This window comes from Lissotriton helveticus, chromosome 1_2 (assembly GCF_964261635.1).
Source record: "Lissotriton helveticus chromosome 1_2, aLisHel1.1, whole genome shotgun sequence".
In the NCBI taxonomy this organism is placed as follows: domain Eukaryota; kingdom Metazoa; phylum Chordata; class Amphibia; order Caudata; family Salamandridae; genus Lissotriton; species Lissotriton helveticus.
This window is the reverse complement of record NC_136058.1, coordinates 238,102,531-238,119,731: the sequence shown is the minus strand read 5'-3', so window position 1 is coordinate 238,119,731 and position 17,201 is coordinate 238,102,531. Positions and strand designations below refer to the sequence as shown.

The 17,201-nt window shown below is 46.6% G+C and overlaps 1 protein-coding gene across 3 annotated transcripts in view; it reads right to left on the bottom strand.

Annotated features, from left to right (window-relative positions):
• Nucleotides 1–17,201, bottom strand: part of MKNK1 (MAPK interacting serine/threonine kinase 1) — a 183,597-nt gene that overhangs the window by 60,768 nt on the left and 105,628 nt on the right. For all 3 annotated transcript variants that reach the window (XM_078671672.1, XM_078671674.1, XM_078671673.1), the window contains exon 9: nucleotides 15,543–15,638. In XM_078671672.1, coding sequence (XP_078527798.1) covers nucleotides 15,543–15,638 — 96 coding nt within the window. The remainder of the gene's footprint in view (nucleotides 1–15,542; nucleotides 15,639–17,201) is intronic.

The window sequence follows — 17,201 nt, the reverse complement described above, 5'->3', positions numbered from 1 at the left end:
CTGTTGCAGCTGAGAACCAGCATTCGCCTGTTTTACCAGAGTCATAGTTCGTGGGCGGTCACAACTGACGAGCTGTTGCCGCCGAGTGCCCGCATTTGCCGTCCTATGAGAATCATCGCTGGTATGGGCCGCTGCAGCTGAGGAGCTGTGCCGCCGAGTGTCCGCACTAGTCACCACTTCAAGGATCTTGTTATCACCTGCGGGTGCCTCTAGGTGCCCGCCTTAAAGCCCCGTACTTGCACAGCTGCGCAGCACTTAATGCAAGCTGCAACGTTTAGGTCTTCGCAATTGCGCACATGGATTCTGCTGCATTGGCAGCTGCCCGACACTTTGGACATAGGGCATTTGAGCCCCGTAGAGAAGGCCAGTTGGCCAGGGTTGGTATTGGTATTTATAGAGCGCAATTATCACCTGCAGGTCTAAGCGCTGAAGGAGAGAAAATAAACAGAACCTAGCCAGCCAGCACAGGGACAGAAGTTAATCTGACCCCCCATGCCTCTTGGCAGAGAACCGTTTTCAACTTCTTCCTGAATGGAAGAAGAGCGAGCTCTTTACGCAAGATCTCTGGTAGTTTGTTCCATAAAGGGACTATGACAGTTGAAAAAGCTCTGCCCCCTTTGGTAGCCAGCCTAAAACGCTGACCCTTCAGCAGGCAAGCCTCTGAGGACCGTAGCGTCCGAATGGAAGTGTACAGAACTAGGCGATCTTTTAGATACTGTGGGGCTTGGCCATGAATGGCCTTATGGGCAATGCAAAGGCCCTTAAACTTAGCTCTGCCTCACCGGGAGCCAGTGCAGGTGCTGCAGAAGAGGAGTTGCCTGGGCTTTCCTGGGCAATTTAAAAAATCAGCCTGGCCGCATCATTCATGCCGACTCAGTAGTTTCTCCGGAAGGCCGATGTGAATGGCGTTACCATAATCCAAGCGAGAAATTATCATCGCTGACACAATCAGTCTAAGAGTGGAGAAACTCAAAAGGGGGGCAAGCTTGCGGAACTGTCTCATCAGACCTGTGCAGGCTCCCACTACTGCAGACACCTGCTGGGACATAGACAGATCGACATCTATCTTAATTCCAAGGCTCTTTACGACCGAGGCTGGGACTGGGCTCGCGCCCAGCTCCTGTGGCCAAAAAAGGTTGCTCCACCGATTGAGCGCGGTGCAAATGGCCAAGACCTCAGTCTTGTCCGGATTGATTTTCAAAAAGTTAGACGTCATCCAGTTTGTAATGATTTTAAGGATGTTTTGGGTCTTCACTTGGGCAGCTGATGAATTATCAATCTGGATGATAAGCTGTGTATCATCCGCGTAATAGTAGATCTGATAGTCCATAGAGTTAAGAGCACCTATCAGAGGCTGCAGGTAGGCATTGAAAAGGAGTGGAGACGGGTCAGATCCCTGCGGGACCCCACAAGAGAGGCTACCCAAGGTCGAAGTATGGGATGCCAACTGCACTCTCTGGGTCCTACCGCAAAGGAAAGATGTAAGCCACTTAAAAGCCGTGCCCTGGACTCCAAGATCATATATCCGCGACAGAAGGAGCTTATGATTAACCGTATCAAATGCCACGGATAAGTCCAGTAGAACCAGGGCACACGGCCTCTTCCTGTCCGCCTGCAGCCTCAGATCATCGAGCACTGCCAACATCACTGTTTCAGTGCTGTGGTGGCCCTGAAACCTGCCTGATTGTACCTTAAGATGTTATTGCTCTAAAAAAAATGCGAAAGATTCAGCACAAGGAGCTCCAGTACCTTTGACAGAAAAGGCAGCTGGGAGATTGGTCTAATTTTTTTTTAGATTTTTCGCATCAGCGCCCGGCTTCTTCAAAAGCAGCCTGACCCGGGCTTCCTTGAAGTTCATCGGGACCGTGCCAAAGGCCAAGGATCGATTCAGGAGTGACAACACTTCTTCCTCCAATTGACTGGTTGACTGTTAGGTTTGTAGGGCGCCAGGCCCTAATGTGATGTGGTGCTAGGAAATGTAATTTATGTAGTATGATTTATGCACCCAGTTTATTCCTCTAAATCTGGTTTATGATTATGAGGTTTTGCAAACTGTATTTATGTTTGAGTTATCCTCTACTGTGGTTTATGCTAGTGATATTTCCTAAGGTGAGTTATGCTTAGGATGTTCTGGTCTAATTTGTTTAGGCTCATGAGGTTGGCGCAGGATATATTTCATGCCTGTGATACTGTGCATAATATGATTTATGTTACAGGATGATGCAAAGTCCAGTGTTTGCCAGTAATCACCGGTTGTGTTCTATGCTTAATTACATGTTCTCCATTTACTGTCTTTACTAATTGTTTGTTCTGACAGTGGTCAAGTGGCCCGGTCATGTGTATATAATCCCCTGTAAATATGCCCAGTGCCAGTTGGCACAGTGTATATTGTGCAATTACTATTCTAATGTGTTTTATGATAATACAAAGGCTAATTTTGATATAACCTTGTGTGGAGTTCCTTTTGTGGTGTGCCTAGTATGTTGTTGCTGTGTGGGTTGCACAAATGCTTTACACATGGCCTCTGGGATAAGCCAGACTGCTTGTGCCAAGCTACCAAGGGGGTGAGCTGGGGTTATCTTTGGCATGTAACTCCCTTGCCCTGACTGGAGTGATTGTTTCTGCCTGGCTTTGGCACAAGCCTTTGCCAACCAGCAATCCCATTTCTAACAAGGTTGCAGGGCCTTCCTTACTTCCCTACCAGATTGGCATGTTTTCCCACCAGTTCTGGATGGATCTAGACACTGAGCGAGCCTGGGCACCAGCACACAAGACCATATCAGCATGACCACTTTTAGGCTGACACTTCGTAGATCCTAGCACAAGTACATGTGAAGCATGCAGCAAAGGTATTATGCAGTGGTCACCCGACAAGAAACCACTTGCATGACATTCCAGCTCATGAAGGCAAGTGAGGAGCTGAGCTGATCCCAGGAAGACATGGAGACATTCTCCAGCTCAGAGAATGAGGTTCTGATAATGTAGCTTAAGACAGGACAAAAAGTCAGAAATATCTTCTGGACAAATACATGAACCTTCGGGTTAAGTGAAGAGCAAGAACATTATGCACTATGGAAAGGAAAATGCTACTTACCAGTATGCATCTGTTCTTGGCATGTAGAGCTTCAGAGTTTTACACTATGCATTAGATCGCCACCTGGTGTTGGGCTCGGATGATTGCAGGTTGTCGTCTTCTTGGAAGAAGTCTGTAGTCGAGACAGGTGACACCTCCCTTGGACAATACTGCGCAAGGGCATCGGCTCCATCCTTAGATTGTTTTTCGCCATGATGGGAAATGATGGAGTTAGTAGAAGTAAAGAAAAAAGGGATGTCCATGCGTGTGCATCTACGCAAGATGGAAAACTGGAACGGATACAAGTCCCGGGAAGGCGGGAGGACGTGTACAACTCTGGAGCTCTACATGCCAAGAACAGATGCATACTGGTAAGTAGCATTTTCCGTTCGAGGCATACGAGCTGCAGATTGTACACTATGCATTGATTGTGCAGCAGTGTCTCCCTTAGCGGTGGTCACCTGTATCCGTTGCAGTAGTTTGAGAGTTCTAAGGACAGCTTGGCCTACTGCAGCTTGGCTTGCAAGTCAACACAATAGTGTTTTGTGAAGGTGTGTGGTGTAGACCATGTGGCTGCCTTGCATAAGTCCTCTAGGGGTATGTTTCCTAGGAAAGCCATAGAGGCTCCTAGTTTGCGAGTGGAGTGCGCTCTAGGAGGAACTGTTAATGTGCATTTAGCTTTAATAAACATATTTGTATACACTTTACAATCCACCTTGCAATCCCACCTTTGGAGATGGGGTTGCCTTTGTGTGGAGGAGAGAAAGATACAAACAGTGGTTTTGTCTTTCGAAAGGATTTAGTTCTATCTATATAGTATGAAAGAGCCCAACATCTAATGTATGTAAAGCCCTTTCTGCTACAGAGTCTGGGTTTTGAAAAAAACACAGGTAACTCTATGGATTGATTTAGATGAAAAGGAGTGATTATTTATTTGAAAAAATGGTTCTTGTACAGTGAAAGCTTGTAGCTCACTTACTCTGAGAGAAGTAATGGCAACAAGGAAAGCTGTTTTCCATGTTAGGAATTGCAGTTCACAGTTATGTAGAGGCTCGAAAGGGGGTCCAATGAGTCTTGTAAGGACAAGATTCAGGTTCCACACAGAAGGTGGCAATCTGGGTGGGATTATTCTTTTTAATCCTTACATGAATGCTTTCATTGCAGGTACCCTGAAGACAGATGTTGCCTGTTTTGTAAATAGACTGCAATTGCTGCAAGGTGCAGGCGTATGGAAGAATATGCCAAATTGGACCTTGGTAAATGTAAAATGTAGCAAATGATATTCTGGATGGAAGCATCCAGGGGGATCAATTTGGTTGTTGTTGCAATAAATGGCAAATCTCTTCCATTTAGCGGCGTAACACGCTCTGGTAGTAGGTCTCCTCGCCTCTGTAACGATGTTCATACAGTCTGGTGGTAGGTTTAGATAACCAAACTCTAAGACTTCAGGAGCCAGATCGCCAAATTCAGTTGGTTTGGGTCTGGGTGTCTGATTTCTCCATGGTTCTGTGTTAACAGGGAGGGTGTGAGCTGTAGCTTTTGATGTGGAACGAGAGATCTAGTAGTGTGGTGAACCACGGTTGGCGTGCCCATGTGGGAGCTACCAGGTTCAATGTGAGACTGTTGTCTGAGCTTGCGCACTACTAATGGAATGAGTGGGAGAGGCGGAAAAGCGTAAGCAAATCTGCCTGACCAGTTCATCCATATCGCATTGCCTTCGGACAGTGGGTATGGAAACCTGGCGGCGAAGGCTGGGCATTTTGCATTTTCGTGTGTGGCAAACAGATCTATGTGTGGGTGCCCCCATCTTTGGAAGAATGGCTGAAGAACTTGTGGAAGTAGTTCCCATTCATGAATCTGTTGCGACTGCCGACTTAACAGATCTGCTATCTGATTGTGAACTCCTGGAAGGTGTTCCGCTAACAGATGTAGGTTTTGAGGAATGGCCCATCTCCAAATGTTCTGTGCAAGTTGTGACAGTTGCAGAGAGTGTCCCCCCCATGTTTTTGTATATAGTACATGGCTGTCATATTGTCCGTCCGGATTAGGACAGCTTTGTTTTGTACTTGAAGTTGAAGTCTTGAAGTCTTGAGTGCTAAGAATATTGCTAGCAGCTCTAGATGGTCGATATGGAACATTTTTTGTTGATTGGTCGATTGACCCAGAGTTGTGGGATGTAAGAGATGGGCTCCGCATCCTGTGAGGGATGAGTCTGTTGTGAGCACTACCTGTGGAACAGGCTCGAGGAACAGCCGCCCCTTTGTTAAGTTTTTGGTGTTCCACCACTGTAGATAGCGATGTGTGCGGCTGTCTACCAACACCAGGTCTGTTAGTTGACCTTGCGTTACAAAAATGGGGTTAAACCCATGCAGTCGCGGGGACCTGGGCGCTATATGGTACATATAAGGAGAGGGTCCCCGCGAGGGAAGCGTGTTGTATGCTACACACACTAACACTACTTTAAACTAACAAACAAAACTATCACAAGGAATTCTCAGGTATTGTCATTTATTTTCAACACCAGATATCTACCACTGTAGAATTACTTCACATTCAATAAATAGCCCCAGACGGGGAGAGGGAAGGAAGGAGGGGAAGGGGTGGTGCTCAAGGGAGTGTAAAGTCAAAGAAAATAAGCACAGTCAAAAACAAACATGTGATAAATACAATGCTCAAAACAAAATCATAACAAATTAAATACACAAGCCAAAAATCAAGGCATCCATTGATAAACTGCTAACCAATGACATTCAACGGTCACACTAGAATCAAAACTGTCAGGGGCATGTGCCGGATGTCTAAGAAAGAGCCGTCGACGTTTCGACCCCTATCTGTAGGCTACGTTATGTCCTTTGGCGGGGTCTTCGTCAGGACATATACAGGAGAGGAAAGGAGTGGGGCAATCCCTTGTGTAAAGATGACTAGTGGCTTAGGGCCCTTGCCGTTTTTTCAGAATTTTTCATGTAAGTTTTTTCATGTAATTATAGGCCGCATTGTGTTTTCCTGCAGGGTTCTTTTGGTAGGGGCTATAACTCAGTGCAGATTAACCATCATTGTACAGACCCTTAAGTCCTTTTGACTTTTGTACTTGCAGTCTGTGCACCTTGTTTGCACCCTCGCCTTCCCAGACACCCTTCATACGGCAAATGATGACTCGGGGGCAACACTAAACTCACCATTCGGCTGAATGGGTGAAGTTTTTGTAAGTTTGCCCTTTGTTGGTTTTTAATCAAGTAGATAATGTGTAATGACAAATAACCTCTTAACTGGGTGTATGTTTTATTCTCTCTCCTCTGTAGTTGCGAAACAATATCGCTGAGATTGACCACGACTTTTTGCGTGGCTTACTCAATTCCCACGTTCAGAGCCCAGCTGGGCCTTGACTCCATGATAGGATTGCCCCACTCCTTTCCTCTCCTGTATAGGTCCTGATGAAGACCCCGCCAAAGGACTTACATAGCATACAGATAGGGGTTGAAACGTCGACGGCTCTCTTTCTTGGACATCCGGCACATGCCCCTGACAGTTTTGATTCTAGTGTGTGACCGTTGAATGTCATTGGTTAGCAGCTTATCAATGGATGCCTTGATATTTGGCTTGTGTATTTAATTTGTTATGATTTTGAGCATTGTATTGGTCACATGTTTGTTTTTGACTGCTTATTTTCTTTGACTTTACACTCCCTTGAGCACCACTCCTTCCTTCCCTCTCCCAGTCTGGGGCTATTTATTGAATGTGAAGTAATTCTACAGTGGTAGATATCTGGTGTTGAAAATAAATGACAATACCTGAGAATTCCTTGTGATATTTTTGTTTGTTAGTTTAAAGTAGTGTTAGTGTGTGTAGCATACAACACGCTTCCCTCGCGGGGACCCTCTCCTTATATGTTAGTTGACCTTGAGCTTGGTTCCACTGTTGTGCTAGGCACTCTTGTAATGGACGCATTTGCAATCTTGCGTGTGGTACTATGAAAATGCAAGATGCCATCATGCCCATTAGTCTCATGAACACCCTGGCTTGCAGAGACTGCTGGTGTTGAAAAGTGGAGACTAATGCTTGAATGCTTTGTATCCTGGCTGGACTGGGATACGCTAGGGCTGTAGACTTGTTTAGTGTAGCTCCTAGATACTGATGTAGATGCTAAGGCTGCAGGTGCGACTTGGTGTAGTTTATTGTAAACCCTAAGGCGTGCAACATTTGAATTGTCTGATGTGCGTGTTGGACACACTGATTGAATGACTTGGCTTTTATGAGCCAGTCGTCTAGATAAGGGAAGATATGTATTTGTTGTCTTCTGAGATGTCCTGCTGCCACTGCTAGGCACTTCGTGAATACTCTTGGTGCCGTTGTCACTCCAAATGGGAGGACTTTGAACTGGTAGTGTTGTCCTTCCAGTACAAACCTTCGATACTTTCTGTGAGCAGGATGTATGAGGATATGGAAGTAGGCGTCCTTTAGATCTAGTGTTGTAAGGAAGTCGCCTTGTTGCAGCAGTGGGAGCACTTGTTGTAGAGTGACCATATGAAAATGATCTTATTGTATGTAATGGTTGAGGGGCCGGAGGTCGAGCATTGGCCTTAGTGTCCCGTCCTTTTTGGGAATTAGAAAGTAGAGCGAGTAAACCCCTGTTCCTTGTTCTTCTAAAGGAACTATTTGAATAGCATATTTTTGTAGAAGTGATAGAACTTCTTGTTGAAGCAGAGTCAGATGGTTTGTAGACATTGGACGCTGCCTGGGTGGTATGTTTGGAGGGGTTGCTGTAAGTTCTAGGCAGTAGCCATGTTGGATAAGCTGTCTTACCCATTTGTCTGTTGTAATAGAGTTTGACAGGCAGGAACTGTTTTAATCTGCCCCCTACAGGAGTGGAATGCTGTGGGGGGAGCAGAGGGAAGTCCCTGTTTTGTGGCGGAAGAGGATCGGTTGCTATGGTTACCACGACCTCTTCCTTTGTTATTATTGCCTCTGTATCCTCCTCTAAAGTATCCCTTGTTAGAGGATGTTTGTGATTTGAAAGATGTTAGTGTCTGCTCCAGTTTGTTTGGAGCCTCCTCTATAGAAGGAGAGACGAAAGGAGCTTCTAGCTGGTGTGGACTGTAAAGCCCCCATAGACTTTGCGGTGTCGGCATCTTTCTTCATTTTTTCCAGTGTCGTGTCTACTTCTGGGCCAAATAACGAATTCTGATTAAATGGTTGGTTTAAAATGGTGGTTTGCACTTATTTTAAACCCTGAAATGCGTAACCACGCATGTCTCCTAAGTAGGACACTGGTATTTACAGCCCTGGATGCGGTCTGCGACATCTAGCGCACATTTTATAGAGGCACTGGATATTAGCTTGCCTTCCTGTATAAGGTCATTTGATTTATCTTTGGACTGATCTGGAATGTGGGCAAGTCATTTTTCTAATTGATCATGAGCCCTGTCGTAACGAGAGAGGAGGGCTTGTGTATTTGCTATACGCCAAATGTTTGTAGCTTGTGCGGCTATTCTTTTACCTGACGTATCAATCACTTGATTCCTTGTCAGGGGGGGGGTGCTTATCCAGAAGTTTGAGAGTTTGCTCTTTCTAGCATTGGCCACAACTAATGAGTCTAGTGGTAGGTGGCCTTTAACATAGACTGGATCTGTGGGTGCAGGTCTATATTTCTCTATTCTAGGGTTTAATATTCTAGTGCGTACAGGGTCTTTAAATAACTCTGGAGCGTATTTGATGACCCCCTTGATCATGGGAAGAATTTGAGCTGACTGCTGAGACTGCTCAACGGTGTCTAGTAGAAAATCCTCCTCAATGGCATCGGAATGCATAGGGACTCCATGGTAAACAGCAGCTCTGTTTAACAGATGCTCAAAACCAATGTTATCCTCTGAGGGGAAGTTTTAATGGGTATGATTGCGGTTAAGGAATGGCACATTTTGTGGGTTTGTAAAATCCCATATAGGCAAATTTTTGGGGTGTGAAAAGTCCCATATACCTCATCTACATGGTATGAATCAGGTTCTTGCATGTCCTCCCCTCCACCCAAATTGTATTCATCATCAATGTACAGCAGAGATTTGAGGAGATATGTGAGGGTGAACAGGAGAAAAAAGGAGGTATGGGAGAGGAAGGGTGCATAGGAGATGTTGCAGTCCTTCTTGGCAGGAACCACAGGTGTGGGTGGTGCATCTGCTGGTCTCTTCCTGTGAGGTGTAGCACCTACGTGACCTGTCTTTGGGTCTATGTAGATTTTCTTTTGTCGAGGATCTGTTCGAAAAAGTTCCTCCTCCTCTACAACCTTCTTGGGCGTAGATTTTTTGGTACCAGGGGAGGTTGTCGGGTGTCTTTAGCCTTGGGAGGTGTTATAACGTCCAGTGGCATAGTTTTCGGTGCCGAAGGTGTTGTTTTCGGCTTCGTAGGCATGTTCGAGGGTTTGGGCACCTCTGAATCAGGCTTTGTGTTATTCGGTGCCAAATATGTAGAAGTGGACAGCTTCGAAGTCGGTGCTTCTTTCGGTACGTCTTAATGTTTCGGTGCCGGTACTATTTTAGGCTATGGTGCGGAAGGGTCATTTGGCTTTGGTGCCGAGGCATGATTATTTTTGGGTGCCGATGGAAGAGGCTTGCTCGGTGTCGAGGCACCAGAAGGCTTAGTTGTTTTCTTCGGAGCCGGGCTGGAAGGCGGGGCTTTCGAAGCAGATATTCGGTCTCGACTGGGCCCCTTGGGCGGAGTGCTGACCTTTGCCTTTAGTTTGGGCAGAATATGTGGTGCAGGGGCAGTAGTACTCGCGCGCTGACCCGATGGAATGGAGTCATCAGAGTCGCCTGCCTCTGATACAATCTGGAGATCAGGTGAGTCTTCAGGAACGAGGGGAACCTCTTCAGCGAAGACGTGCTCTCCGATCCCCAATGGTTTTCTTCGATCAGAAGGATGCACAAGCTGTGCAGGTCGACTCGTCGTGTTCCGACGATCGACAGAGGTTGCAGACCTCATGGTGGTCGCTATGTGGAAACTTTGTTCGACATACTGGGCATCTTTTGAAGGGAGTTCTTTCCATATGGTGTAGGCCGCACGGCGTCAGTAGGCCCAACGGCCCGCGTCGACGACCGGAATGGAACTGATGGTTTCAAAAGTTTTGCAGTCTATGTCGAGGGTAGTTTGAAGTTCTGAGCTTCGAAGTTGCTGAAAAGTGGTTTTCTAGCCGGAGTGGAGAAACTTTCATCCGAACCCAGTGGCGGAAAAGAACAATCTAATGATGGAGCCGATGCCCATACGCAGTATTGTCCAAGGGAGGAGTCGCCTGTCTCGTGACAACAAAGACTTCTTCCAAGAAGACAACAACCTGCAATCATCAGGCCCAACACCAGGTGGCGATCTAATGCATAGTGTACAATCTGCAGCTCATATTCCTCGAACACTTGGTTTGACTGGGACAGGAATATCAGTTTGAACAAATAAAGGAATGTGTGCTTTCTTTAATAACAAAATAAAATTGCCACAGTGACTGGAGATAATGGTCAACCATAAGAAAAAAAAAAATTTGTGGTACCAGCATTTCTATTGTATTGCCAGATCCAACTTCTTTACTTTTTCTTTTGTCCAGGCCGCCATTTTGTTGCTGTTCACGGCCGCTTTACTCTGGACCCTGACCTGCCATCTTGTCCATTCCCTCGTCCTTTCCCCTTGGATTGGATGTGTATTTGTAAAGCGCAAATTGCTGCCCGGGGGCGTCCAAGCGCTAAGTAATACCGTGGACCCGTACTATGGCCAGTGGGAAAGGGAGGGAGTGGAGTTAATTAAACTGGGTGAAATAAAAAGGTTTTCAGCTGTTTACGGAAAGCCAGAAGGTTAGGGTTAGCTCTAAGATGCAACGGGAGGGCGTTCCAGGCCCTAGCAGCGTTGTGTGAGAAAGACCTGCCTCCGGATCTAGATCTTTTTATTCTGGGGGCCACCGCAAGGAAGGTCTGACTGGATCGTAGGCTTCTGTTGGGCGTGTAGTGGGTGATTAGGTCCAGAGTGATCCTGGGGCCAGTGTTCCAGAAGGCCTGATGAGCTATGCACATGGCCTTGAACATAACTGACGCACTGGCAGCCAGTGGAGGGTGACCAATCCGGCCCTCACTGACTGTCTGCGGGGGATGTCAAGTAAAATGCGAGCTGCGCAGTTCTGGGCTGTTTGAAGCCTTCTCAGAGTGGATTCCGGGGCGCCAAGGTAAAGTACATTATTAAAATCAAGGCGTGACTGAATCAGGCCTTGTACCGCTGCTTGTCTGGCTTCCAGGGGAAGGAGAGGAAGAATTCTCCTTCGCATCCTCATGATGCCAAAGCATGTGGCTGAGAGTTTTGTGGCTTGTACACTAAAGGACAGATCTGTCGAGCCAGACTCCGAGACTCTTGATGCTGTTTTTGTGGGTAGGCGGGGGGCCCAGACTAGGCGGCCACAGTGAAGCAGGGATGCTGAGGTCTGGGGGGCCTGGGAGCATTAGCTCGGTTTTGTCCCCATTCAGTTTTAAGGACGATAGGGACATCCAGGTTTTCACCTCCTCTATGCACTCTCTGTGCCCGCCCTGAACCGGTGGATTGGCGTCCTGCGTCAAGGAGACCACCAGCTGGGTGTCGTCCGCATAGGAGATGATCTTAATCCCAAACGGGCGGACGACATCAGCTAGTGGCCTCATGTACAGGTTGAAGAGTGCAGGGCTCAGAGAGGAGCCCTGGGGGACTCCACATTTCAAAGGTCTGCTGGTGGACACAGATTCGCCTTCGAACACACGGCAAGACCTGTCCTCTAAGAAGGACTGGAACCAGGACCAGGCTTTATCCTTAATCCCGACCTGGGACATACGGTACAGCAGGGTGTCGTGGCTGACCGTATCGAAGGCCGCGCTGAGATCAAGGAGGATCACTGCCACTGATCCTCCCTGATCCAGGATTTTTCTGGCTTCTTCGGTGACCATGAGGAGGGCGGTCTCGGTCCCATGTTTCGGTCTAAAGCCTGTCTGGGTGGGGTCAAGTAGATGATGATCTTCTAGGAAGTTTGTTGTAAATGTATGTATTTCTCCAAGATCTTGCTTATCCAAGGGAGCAGGGATATGGGACGATAGTTACTCAGGTCAGTAGAGTCCAAGTTAGGCTTTTTCAACAGGGCTCTGACCATGGCCTGCTTCCATTCTGTCGGGACCGTGCCAGAAGAGATGGAGGCATTTAAAACCTCCCTTATGGTGGGCAGGATCGTTTGCGCAGCTGCCATTATTATGTCTGGCGGATCTGGGTCATTAGGGGAGCCAGATTTTACTTTCCTTGCTAAAGGTTCAAGGGTGGCGAGATCCAACAGGGGGCAGTGGGTCAGGGCGGGTAGGTGTTGGTTGGGGGGGGGGGGGGGAGGGGGGGGGGAGCTGTGGGGTGGAGGGACGGGGCTAAAGGAATGGGATTTTTCGGGGGAAAGGCAGAGTAAATGACGCTTATTTTCTGGTGAAAGAATCCAGCGACATTACAGTGAGTGGTGGTCTTGTCCACCTGTGAGCACGGGGGTAGTTTTGATAATTGTTTGATAATCCGGAAGATTTCTTTGGGTTTGGATTTAGCAAGCAAAATTTTCTCAGAGAAGTATGTGGCCTGGGCCTCTTTTATCAGTGTTTTGTATTCACTGATAGCTTCACGATACAGGGCTTTGTCTGTGGAATAATCAGAACGCCAGCGTCTTTCTGATTTCCTGCAGAGTCGTTTCTTGTTTCTAAGAACCTCTGTGTACCATGGGGCAGTTTTGTGGGAGCGTTTGAACGTGATTTCTTTTTTGGGGAGGACGGTGTCTAGCGAGTTAGTGATCCAGTTGGCATATGCCTGGTTTGCTATGCCAGGCTTGTCTTCAATCAAAGGTGGATTCTCCGCAAGTTTGCTAGTCCAATTGTCAACTGCTAGGTGAGACCAAGCTCTCATGAATCTCCTGGTGGGTAAAGGTACAGGGGGTTTAGGCCTGGTCCAGCTAATGGGGATGAGGGAGTGGTCCGTCCAGGGCAGGGGGATAGGTGGACTGGTTAGAAGGTCGAGGCAGTTGCTAAAAACTGGGTCTAGCAGATGCCCCTTCACGTGGGTAGGGGAGGTGACTCGTTGCGTGAGTTGTAGAGCTGCTAGGTCATCTGTCAAAGTTGCAGCTATATGATCTAAGGTTGAGTCGAAGTGAAGATTAAAATCTCCTAACAGGATGAAATTGGATGTGGTATAGAGACGTTCAGCCGCACTTGAAGGTAGACGGACGTGAAACTGCTTCGGGGGGCCAGGGGGGCGGTAGATAAGGGTGCCCGAAAGGCAACTGTTAGATGAAAGTTCAATGTTAAAGGAAAGGCTTTCACAGTCCAAGATGGTTTTGGGGACTATTTGACAGTGAAATTGTTGTTTGTAAATTATCGCCAGGCCTCCTCCTCTGCCTTCTGGTCGGTCTTGCCGAGAGATTTGGAAGCCTGGTGGGAGGGCGTCTATGACCGCTGGTTCTGTGTCAGGGGATAACCAGGTTTCTGTTAGGAATAGTATATCTGGTGTGTGCTCTTCGATTAAAAGCGCAATTTCGACCTTATGTTTAGGGAGGGAGCGGCAGTTCAATAGGAACATGCGGAAGTCATGTAGCAGTTCAGTCGATAATTTGGGTTTTAAAAGGATGTGGCATTTGGGACAGACGGGCGGCAGACTGTCAGCTAGATAGTTGTGTAGACTACAGTTGCTAGAGGGGACCCTAAGGCTATAGAGGGTATCAGCGCTGTAGTGTATGGGTCTGCGATGCAGGGGGACTGGCCCTAGGCCCGGACGCAGACAAGCGCAGATGAGCTTGCCTTATGCGCGCCTTTGGCGTGCAATCGTCGCGCCCGCTGCGCTTCCGGTAGATGCACATGGTTATAGGACAGGGAAGGGGCGTGGCCTCGAGGGGGGCGTGTCCCTCGACTCAGCGTGGCCGATGGCACCTGACGAGCCTCCCGCGAGCACTCCCTCTCAGCGCTTGAACCGCTGCTGGGGATGCTTTTCAGGCAGGGGCTGGGCAGGTAAAGTGCAGGTTTTTAAAAACCGAGTATGACAATTTTAAAAACCGAGAAGGGCAAAAACGCTAGGTCTAACACCCGGCTGTGCCTCAGGAGGGTGGCGGTACCCCCCTTGACGATCCTCAAATGTTTACCTTTTCTGTTTTGCCTTTTGTCCATACCCTTGTATCCCTCTCACCCTCCCTTGGTGCTGTGAAAGCGTCCCCTGCCGACCCCACTTAATGGAACTCTGCCTGAGAAAATCTACTTTAGAGTTCTCTATATACATATATATATATACACACCCAATCACTAGTATATGCAGTAGACCTTTGTACTCTCTACCATTCCTATGTGACTCTTAAGAGTATATCCATTCGTATCCCTTCCTTAGGTATTTAGAGATTACCTGTACATTTGTAATTTTTTTCTGCTTTTATCTTTATGCAACGCATGTAATCCTAAATCCTTAGGATTCGCAACTGGTTCTTATGTAAAGCGTTCTGACACCTTCGGGTAAAGTTTTGCGCTATATAAAATCGCATTAAATAAATAAAATACAGACAGAAGTTCTTAAGCTGGGCATGGCTGATCAGATCAAATAGGCTTTTGTACCTTGTTTAATTCTGGTTTTAGATTGTCATTCTTTTATGTAATTTATTGGCGCCTTCGTACCATGAATTGTATGTACTTTTCTATGAATTTGCTCCTTTTATCTTTTTAAACTAATGTGTGCATATGTGACATGTTTTCTGTCAAAATAAAGCCATTTGACTGACTGATAACAGACAATCCTGCATGCCTCCTCTTTTTGGTAGGATAAAACTTCATATGGAACGTCAAAAGCAGACAAGGCATTGCTTTTGGTGAGGTAGCCTGAGAAGAGCGGGGCATACAGCAAAGAGCCCCAGCTGCGCCTCCCTTGTGACAGTTTTAGGTATTGTGTCCTACTGTACAACGTGTTAAGAGTTAATTCTTAGAACCCATGGTGCCCAAACTCAAATTAAGGATTGTTCAAGCGTAGTTTAACCAAAATGCCATCCGAAATAAATGTTTTAGCAGCATTTGTACACTACTCCGATTAGCTTGGAGTTTAGTCCAAGCACAGCAACACAGATTGGATTAGGTACTTCCAATAATAAAAGAAATATACAATGCACTTGTATGTATAATCAACAGGTCAGTTTTCACTGAAGAGCAATACTAGGGATGGAACAAGGACAAGTCATTTGTACACCTGAACATTCAAAATCTTTTGGGTTTTGTAGTAACACCAACATGCTAAAAGAGACGAGAAAATCAGATACTGGACGCTCGACACTGCCCAGGAACAACCTTAACAGATACATTTTCTATTAGTTATGCTCCCTGTCCAAGCGGACTACCATTTTATTTTACAGCACAAACTTGTAGTTGTAGAGAATGAAAGATAGTTCCCTTATCCTGAAGTAATGTAAACATCCTTAAAATAAAATGTTCACACTTACCGGAGTTGTTAATTCTGGTGTAGTTATCGGAGTATAAGCGCTGTTTAATTTTACTCCACTTCCAAGATCAAAGTCACAGATTTTCACTGGTGAAAACTGGGAGGGTGGTGAGGAGAAGAAAAAAAACCCACAAAGAAAAGACCATGAAACTGAGCATTGTTTTGAACGTTTATATTAGATTTGTATACTCAAACAGTGAGAAAAACCTTTATTCCCCACCCCTATTTAAGAAAGCAAACTAAAACGACTGGGTGTATTGGCAGAGCTCCATGCAGGGCATACAATAATCCTAACAAACCAACATACATTTACCCTCATTTCACACAGTAGGAAACAGGAGTAAACCGAACATTCAAATATTTACATTAGAGTGGAATATGAAGTAGTAGCTTTTCCTTATGTTACAGTTGTGGGCATTCTCAGAAGTAGCCATAACATTCCAGCATATGTGGTAAACATTCACACACACTGAAATTAGTGGAGATTGGAAATATTCGAAAGAGGTGTTGGTCAACATTTCCAGTACAATTAAAGTACAGATTTAAAATTTTATGAAATTCATTCTGGATCACACAAGATAAGGCAGATTTACGTTCCTAGCAACATAGCAAAATGTAGAACCATGGATATAAAGCATGTAGTTAAAACACCTCAGTGTGAAAATTGCCAGGGCGGTCTACTGGCTGCTTTCCTATTCCAGCCTACAGAGCACAGGCTTGCTTTGTCAACAATGCCAGTTCGGTTGAAATGAACATGAATGTCAGACTATACAAAGATATAATGAAGAAAAGTAAGGATTAACCAAACGATCCTTAAGCTGCAGTACCCAATTAACCTCCCTAGTTTGGAGAAGATCAGTCAAGGAAAAACGTTCATGGCAAAGTTCTAGTTCAAATGGAGCACGGGGTGAAGGAGATGTAGACAGATGCCCTGCATGCAATCGTATGGTGTGTGAACACCATAAAAACTTCAAACCTATTGGCTTTACCAGTCATTGTATTCTAGCAGCAATGGGGAGCAAGAACAAATAAAAGCAACAGAAAAGAAATGAACAGCTGCTGCACAAGATACATAAATAACTACATTTCCAAAGCATCCTATTTTTCCTGCTACTTTTTCCCCCTTGTTCCACAGTCCTGCCCAGCTGCTCAAAGACTGATTTCAAATGTTCATGCACCCAAAGTTGTGACAGCGAAATACCTAGACTGAAATCCAAGACGAGTGACCATCTTTCAGCCAATGGATGAAGGGTCCAAAGCAAAAGAGGCCAATGGCAGAAGGAGGCCAATCTAAGCTCGTAAAGTAATACAATACTTCACCGTGGCTCGGGAGGAGCCAAGCGCGTGCCTAAGATGGCCGCGTAAGGTAAAAGGTCCGCCGGGACAGACCCTCGCCTCCACATCCTGCGTTGCTCCAGACACGCTGACCGGGTATCCTGAGGTGCCCTCCGGTCCCGCTGCGGGGGTCGGGGACCAGAGCTAGAAGCTCGAAGATTTGGGGCCTCCGCCGCTGTAGAAGCCTCGGGCTGGAGTAGCAGGTGCGACCGACTGCTAACTGAACAAGAGCCGCGGTAATTCCCGGAAGTAGCCGACCAGGCCAGAGATTACGGAGGTGGGCCCAGGGATACTAAAACAGAGCCTGCAGTCGGGGTCCTGAGAG